Source organism: Electrophorus electricus, chromosome 16 (genome assembly GCF_013358815.1).
Source record: "Electrophorus electricus isolate fEleEle1 chromosome 16, fEleEle1.pri, whole genome shotgun sequence".
NCBI classification, from domain to species: Eukaryota; Metazoa; Chordata; class Actinopteri; order Gymnotiformes; family Gymnotidae; genus Electrophorus; species Electrophorus electricus.
This window is the reverse complement of record NC_049550.1, coordinates 14736978-14745058: the sequence shown is the minus strand read 5'-3', so window position 1 is coordinate 14745058 and position 8081 is coordinate 14736978. Positions and strand designations below refer to the sequence as shown.

Below are 8081 nucleotides of genomic sequence, written 5' to 3'. Positions count from 1 at the left end.
AAATTGTGGATTATGCTGTGTTACAACACTGTTCAAAAACACCCCGAAAAAGAACCTTACTGTCGTGTGTGTGTGTGTGTGTGTGTGTGTGTGTGTGTGTGCGTGTGTGTGTGTGTGTGTGTGTGTGTGAGTGAGAGAGATCTGCTGGAATTATTCTCCCAGTTTAGGTTTAGGGGTCACAGCCCCTAGTGCTCTAATTATTACTGGAAAGACTGTTGCCTTCACCTTCCACAGCACTTCTCTTAACCCTTGGTATTTCTCTCTCTCTCTCTCTCTCTCTCTCTCTCTCTCTCTCTCTCTCTCTCTCTCTCTCTCTCTCTCTCTGCATAATGATAAAATGTTGTCATTTAAGGTAGTTGGGATGACACTCTAGGGATGTCACAATCAAACAGCTACTTGTATGCATGTACAAAGAGTGTGTCTTGTAGCATGAGGTTTTGAGAACATAAGCAGAAGTGACAGCTTCAATACCAAAGGAATTGGGTGAAAGGTAAGGATGATCTGAAAATTATCACTGCACACCTGGCACAGATGTCATTTTCACTGCTACACCAAGCAACATAAAAACTATAATTTGTCATTCAATATTATCATGTCATTATATATTAACTAAAAATTCTCCAGCATTTTATTCAAAATGTGGTGCAGAGGAAATTCTGAGGTGATGTTCAGTTTTATACATTCATACTGCACAATTGGTTTGACTGCTCTAAGGTTAACATTTGGGTAGCGGGCCTGGTCCTATTATGGCCCTTTTTGGCTATACTACAAATAACATCAGAAAAATGTATGTTTCAAAGAAGTGTGGCATTTGTGGTTTTATTACTGATTAAAGATACAGGAATAGGCAGTAAGATAACTGATGTTGAAGTCTTCCGTGTATGTATCTGTATGTTGAATGTATTTTCTAGGTGAAATAAAACTATTGTCTCCTCACTAACCTGGCAAGGCAGGAAGGTGAGTCCCCCATGGACTCTTGCTTTTAGCATCAAGCACCCCAGGCTTCAGCCCAGGGCCATGAGACACTCCAGGGACAGTGTGGCATGTGGGGAGTTTGACTGGGGCAGTACACCTGTCAAAGCATAATGGAGGCAAGATTGCAGAGGACAGAAACCTCCAGTGGAGCAGAAGGATAAAAGCTCACTGGATCTTAGTTTACAGTATGAATATAGACCATGAATATGACAATCCTTTTGGCTTTTTAGGTTTTAAGCAGGAGGGGCAAAGTTACCACAGGGATAACTGGCTTGTAGCGGTTAAACGTTCATAGCGACATTTCTTTTGGATTGTTCAATGTCGGGTCTTCCTATCATTGTGAAGTAGAATTCAAATTGTTGAGGAATCACCAATCATACTTATTGTTTAGTATTACATCAAATACTGTAAAGATAAAGAAAAAGGTTAATTTGATTTAATTCAAAAGTCTACGGGGACAGCCTCTGGTAGTTCCAGATTGTGAGAGTCTCTGACTCTGACTCATTGGTGTTTGGGTTCAGACAGTGGTATATTAAATCAAACTGGTTGGCATCTATGAGAATACCACCCTGGTCCCTTTGATAAACACATACAAGCTCTTACACAAATAAAGCATTAATGTGCATTGCAAAGCACAAATTCATTGCGATTACAGTTTGTCAGGTAGGCCTACAAATTCTAGAGTTGTGCCTCTTGGCTACTAATACTTTTACAGTCTATGTAATTTTATACTAGTTAAATAAATGATCATAATGTGGTATTGTTGTCTGTTTTTTAATGGGAGAGTTTATGGTCTAGATGGTCTATATTTTTTAGTTATATATAGTTATTGAGCTAGATTTTATTTAGTTTATATATATATATATATATATATATATATATATATATATATATATATATATATATATATATATATATTTTTTTTTTTTTTTTATTTTTTTTTTATTTTTTTTTTTTTTTTTTTCTGGGGGTGTTCCCCTCCACCTCTGGAGTGGACCCGGAAACCAGTCTCCTGGGATCCAGGCGTCAGTGCAGGGGTGCCCATGCACCTCCCGCAAGGAAGTCCATTCTTAGCCGAGGGAGCTGGCGTCCGGTGGTGGTTGGTCGTTCTGTAACGAATCTGCTGGCCCCAGTGCCGATGGGCGTGGAGCAGGACGCACAGACTCCCTCGATAAAGTGAAACATTTATTAATGAAAGACACAAACAACACTGGTGGCACTCATACACAACATTAACAAAAGACATGACTTCCATAGTTAACAAAACGCACTACACAATAACAGTTAACAATAACTACATATGCGTTTAACATATAACAGCAGACTAACAATGACCAACATCATACACACACTAGCGGAGATCTAAATAGACATGAAACCCCATGCAGGTGCGCGCAATCATAAAAGGCGTGGCCACAGACAAGGTGAACCCCTCTGCACACAGCAGGCTGTACCACGTGACTTGTGAGGGGAGCGTCCCGTGACATATATATTCATCTAAAGTTGAGTTATTGTTGTTTGTCTTTTAATGGAAGGTATGTCTAGATTTTGTTTAGTTATATATACATTCATCTAGAGTTGTGTTATATTCATAAGTGCTTGCATAAAAAAATATTTACAGGTTCTGTCCAAGGCAATTGTGCATACAGAGATTGGATCAGACAGACAAGATGCATGTGGTCCTGGTGTGGCTGATGGCTACACTTCTCTCCTTCCCACTGCTTACACTATGTGACCCACTGTGAGTATACTGTATGACAAGCAATTAAGTAAATGTATCTATGAAAGTAACAGGAATATTATGAACCCTTCCTGGATTGGGGCCTTGTTGTGGCAGAATGGCCTTGGTGACCCAAGTGTTCTTTAGGGCTGCCTAAAGCTCCTGGTAAGGTTTCCATGATGAACAAGTCTGCAGTGAAGATCCAGATAAACACCCTTATCATAAAAAGAACCAGAGCATTGGTGACCCTGCCCAGAAATGGGTAACTAGAACTAGTCCTGGAGCCAGTACTTTGGGTGGTGTTTGTCAGCAAGTGCCTTGTGGCTAAATATCCCATGTGACCAGGAAAAAGTAAAGTGGGAAGACCATGTTGGCCAGCCACCCACATGGCCCAGAGAAAGGGTGTGGTGCAAAGCTATAACACTTGTGCCAACCATGGTTTGTCCATAATAAACACCATGTTTGAAAACAATTTGAGTGTACTTGAGTCTGTGATTGTATCATTTGACACTTGGGTGACGAGAGGTGCTAAACTGTCAATTGATCACTATCAGGTGATGAGTTGGATCAGATGATGGGGAGAATTGCCAGATAGACCTGGTTGACTCAAACATCTAGTGAGGGAATGCTGGGAAAGACTGGTAAATGACTCTGTCTAGAATTATTTCAACTTCCACATCCAGCGAGCTTCTTGTCCATTTTGTCGGAGGTGGGGAACATGGAGTCTGAGAGTACCCTGTTCAAGATATCCACTGTGGAAGTGGCTAGACATAGCTGTGGACAAAAGCTTATTGGTGATTGTTAAGATGGCAACCCAAGAGCCTGGTGCCATCCAAGAACCCAGTGGTGGTCACCAGCCATCCAAGTACCCCGTGGTGGACATCAGCCATCCAAGATGTGTTCAGCAAGGGTGCTGAAGCTCTGAACTCAACAGAATATTGTTGGGCATTGAAAGGAACACTGAGTATTTAACCCAAAAAATGTGTCTCCCATGCAGGATGTAGGATAAGAGGTTACTTGGGGGAAGGGGTCAAATTGCATCTCCCTGACTGAAGTCACTGAGGTATTTGGAAATCTCTAGTGATCTCAACCAGGGTTGAGGATCTCAACCAGGATTGTTTGAGATTCATCCAGAATTATTGAAGGTCCTGGATCTTGAGGGACTGTTTTAACTAACATGCCTCAGGGACCTTTAGAACAGTGACTCTTGATTGGCAAACTGGGGTGGTGGTTCACGTTTTGAGACAAGGAAATGTCCCTTAGGAAAGTGAAATGGGTGCTCTGCTAGGCAATGGCTCTTTGGTTTTGTGGTCAGGGTACATGATTGCCACTTGTAGGACTTGGGTTTGAGACTGGGTGTGGTTGGTACAAGTAAAAAAAGTTGTTGATCTTAAATATCAGCTGAATAAAATTTTGTTTTAGTATCTGATAAATGGTTAAATAAATGCAGTTTTATTCAAAATATTCTTTTACTAGAGACAGAAGCAGAAACTTTTTTTTTTTTTTTAATCACACATTTGTCCAGAAAATCCAAAAAAGTGTGAAAAGTGTTACAATCATTATGGTAAAACACAAACAATTCATTAAAACCCAACCTAAAAAATTGTAGGAAACTTTTCTTTTTCTTTGCCCTGCCAGCTTCATCATGTCTGCCCCAAATCTGCTGAGGGTGGGTGGAAATGAGAACGTGTTTGTGGAGGCTCAGGATTATGCTGGCAATGATTTTATTGTGAAAGTAATGGTGAAGAACTACCCACAAAAAACAGTAGAGCTAACGTCCACCTCAGTCACCCTCAGAGCCTCTGCTAGCTACCAGGCACTTGTGAACATTAAGGTAAGGTATTCACTTTTAACACAAGCCATTTTACAATGGAATGTTGGTGTGGAGACACAGGGCATGAGTGCAGGTAGTCCTTTAAACTTGATAAATTTGACTGTAATTTAATATCCTATCTGCTCCACAAATAGCAATGCTTAAACGAGCTTAGCCCTGTGGTACTCAGGGTCCTTAGATTTTGATTACAGAAAGTGTGGAATGCCACTGTATGCAGTTGTATTCAGTCATAATTATAAGTTGCCTTGGATAAAAGCATAAACTAAATGCTCTAAATGTAAAGACAATAGTTGTGTTGCTTTGATTGTGTAACATTGAGTGGTAAGGAGGTGGACGCATGTGCGTAGAAGAGCGAGATTTAATATGGGCAAATCCAGAATCAGAGTCGTTAAGGCAGACCAGGGTCAAAGAGCCGACATGGAGGGCACGGGGATACATGATTAAATGGGACACGGGCTACGATACACAAGTAACTAAACACAAACAGAGGATAGAACTAAACACACGGAAATACACAGGGGAGCAGGCTATAACATAGACTAGGAAACACGGAGGCTGGGATAACAAAGGCACGGAGTACAAAGAAAAAAACATTATAATAAACATTCAATCATAATTCAAATGAACCTCAAAAACACTGGCAGCCAGACAGGGTTTAAATACATGAACTTAATACTAGAAACGAGGAACAGGTGTGGAAAATCAAATGAGGGTCGAAGAAAACGAAACCATGGAACGGAACAAAAAACACAAGACAGGGAAAACACAGAACACGGAACCCGGGAGGGACTGATTGTGACAGAGTGTTACACATTTGTTCAAGTTTGTTGGATATTTCACTGCTGGTTGTGTATGCAGATTATAAACCATCATCAGTAATTACATTTTAAGTGAGATTTTAATGGTGCCCATTAATGGTGCTTGTTATGTGTTCTAACTGTACATCAGCATTGTGTTGTATTATGCCCAGCATTGTTCAGCTGTACTGAAACTGGGTTATGCTGATATCTCAGGTAGTGAGAAAGGGATAGTTTAGTTCTGAAGTGACAAAGCAGGTCTCTTTTCTATGGTTTAGATCCCTGATAAAAGGGACTACTTCAGTGATGACCCCCTGCAGAAGCAGTATGTGTACCTGCACGCACAGTTTCCCACAAGAGTGCTTGAGAAAGTGGTCATGGTTTCCTTCCAGTCAGGCTACATATTCATTCAGACAGATAAGTCCATCTACACTCCCAGCAGCACAGGTAAACCTTAATGCACTGATGGTATCATAAATGCAGCCCGTTATGGGCTGTCAAATCAATTGCACTGAGACTGTACTTCCATCCTTCCATGAAAAAAAAAACAAACTAACTAGTGAATCAATGAATAATAAAACAAATAAATATTGCCTTGACATAACTGAATATAAACATTTTTCCATCACATCTGTTATTAGGAATTTGTCATCCTAATGTTTGGTTGAAGTTATGGTTTTTAACTGTACCTATTTACTTGGACAAATTAAATGTATTTAAACCTTGATATATTTGTTCTCCCTCAGTTCTCTACAGGATCTTCTCAGTGTCATCTCATCTGGAGCCTCTTGACCAGGGTGGAATCTCAGTCGATATCATAGTAAGAATTTGAGTAATTACTATGCCAAACTAATGAGATCATTTGTTTCATCATGTAATAGACACTGTATCAGTGTGGTAGACCTTTTATCAATTCATTATATCTTTTATTTTATCATAAAGATAGCCAGAAAGGAAAGTTTGTAGTCATGGTTCTTAACCTATTTTAAAGACAGCTTTGCACCCTTGTGGCTGATTTTGTTGGTTGATGGTCTATTTCAGTATTGTGTGTATGCAGGGGGGTTGCGGGTATTTTCACTGGGATTGAGCATCACCAAGTGGAGGAGCTTGTTGAAGCCTTTAGATATAGTGGGACATCTGAGTGTTTGGCTTATTTGTGTATTGTGACAGTGCCCCCTTCTAGTAGCCACCATTAGCCGGCTTTGATTTTACATGTGGTTTTTGTTTAAGTTTATGTTTTTCTCTGTTTTGGTTTTATGCCATGCCCCACTCAGGTGGAGCATGTTCACCTCATTCCCTGCACCACCTGTGTTCCATAGTATCCACAGTATCCATAGTATCCTTAAGTTGTTCTTCTCTGCAGCTGGAGACGTGTTTGTTTCTTACTTTTTTCCTGATAATAAAATATCAGTATAATGGGGTATTTGTGAAACTGCTTACATTAGTAAGTGAAATTGTGCTTATCATAAACAATAATTATAATTATATTTTTATAGAATCATCAAGGAATTTCAATTCATAGGGATACGATCTTCTCTAAGCAAGGAACTCTGACTGGGAAGTATTCTATCCCTGAAATTGCCAGGTTAGTCCACTGCAGTAATGCTTTTTTTGTTTGTTTGTTTTTATAGTACATGTACAGAATCAGAAAAAAACAATTCTGTTATTTTTTCAGTCATTTTTAATGGAGCTAGCTGTCAAAATGGTCTCTCAGATGAGATTTGTAATTTCATATGAAATGTTTTTTTTTCCCTCTAAAGTTCTGGAATATGGTCTGTAGCAGCATGGTTCAAAAATGCCCCACAAAAGAACTTCACTGCTGAATTTGAAGTTAAAGAATATGGTGAGACTCAGGTCTTATATTCAGACAAATAACATCCTGCATGTTGGACCTCTACACATGTAATAACCTTTGTGTTCCTTTGCAGTGCTGCCGACCTTTGAGGTCACCTTAAAACCATCCAGGTCTTTCTTCTATGTGGATGATGTGGATTTTAAAGTGAACATAATTGTCACGTAAGAGGAACTTATCACTCTAAACTTCCTCAATTACTTTTTATAGAATTATTTTAACAGAACAATTGTGTAATTACAGTAACCAAACTGTGCTGGCAAAAATGCATTTTAGAAATTATGTTAATAAAAGGTTATGAGTAAGGAATAATAGTTTAGAATTGTTTTTGGTGTATACAGAGACATTGCTATCCTTTGCATGTTTCTAGTTGTCAAAAAGCACTGCTGTTTATGATGATGTAATCTGTGTGTGTAATATAAAGATACCTTTTCGGCAAGAAAGTGGATGGAAGTGCGTTTGTGGTGTTTGGCGTGATGCAAGGTGACAGCAAGACAAGCCTGCCAGCTTCTTTAAGTAGAGTACAGGTGAGCTTCACAGAACATTTAATTCAGAAAATACAACATATACTTGCTGTATAACATTCTAATTCTAACATAAAACTAACATCTATTTTTTTTCTGTCTGACATTAACTGAATATTTCCCCCCTACACACTAGTTTTCATTTTTAAAATCTCATGGTTCTAAAGAGAGCTCATACATTATGGTTCGGTTTGTACAACCTATACGTAGGTGAGATGGCAAACTAAAAAAGAATATGTGTGTTCATTTATATGACATTCTAGATCACTAATGGAGAGGGTGATGTAACGCTGACAAAAGCGATGATCCAGAAAACTTTCCCAGATGTTCACAAACTAGTTGGAAACTCTATATACATATCTGTCAGTGTTTTAACAGA

The 8081-nt window shown here is 39.1% G+C and overlaps 1 protein-coding gene across 2 annotated transcripts in view; it reads left to right on the top strand.

Annotated features, from left to right (window-relative positions):
* The first annotated feature begins 419 nt into the window (after nucleotides 1–419).
* Nucleotides 420–8081, top strand: part of LOC113591922 (complement C3-like) — a 27252-nt gene continuing 19590 nt past the window's right edge. For both annotated transcript variants that reach the window (XM_035534534.1, XM_035534533.1), the window contains exons 1-10: nucleotides 420–490; nucleotides 2597–2716; nucleotides 4334–4529; nucleotides 5605–5773; nucleotides 6073–6146; nucleotides 6823–6911; nucleotides 7087–7169; nucleotides 7255–7342; nucleotides 7603–7705; nucleotides 7966–8081. The exon at nucleotides 7966–8081 is cut by the window's right edge and continues 5 nt beyond it. In XM_035534534.1, the coding sequence (XP_035390427.1) occupies nucleotides 2646–2716; nucleotides 4334–4529; nucleotides 5605–5773; nucleotides 6073–6146; nucleotides 6823–6911; nucleotides 7087–7169; nucleotides 7255–7342; nucleotides 7603–7705; nucleotides 7966–8081 (989 nt within the window). In that variant the 5' untranslated portion in view covers nucleotides 420–490; nucleotides 2597–2645. The remainder of the gene's footprint in view (nucleotides 491–2596; nucleotides 2717–4333; nucleotides 4530–5604; nucleotides 5774–6072; nucleotides 6147–6822; nucleotides 6912–7086; nucleotides 7170–7254; nucleotides 7343–7602; nucleotides 7706–7965) is intronic.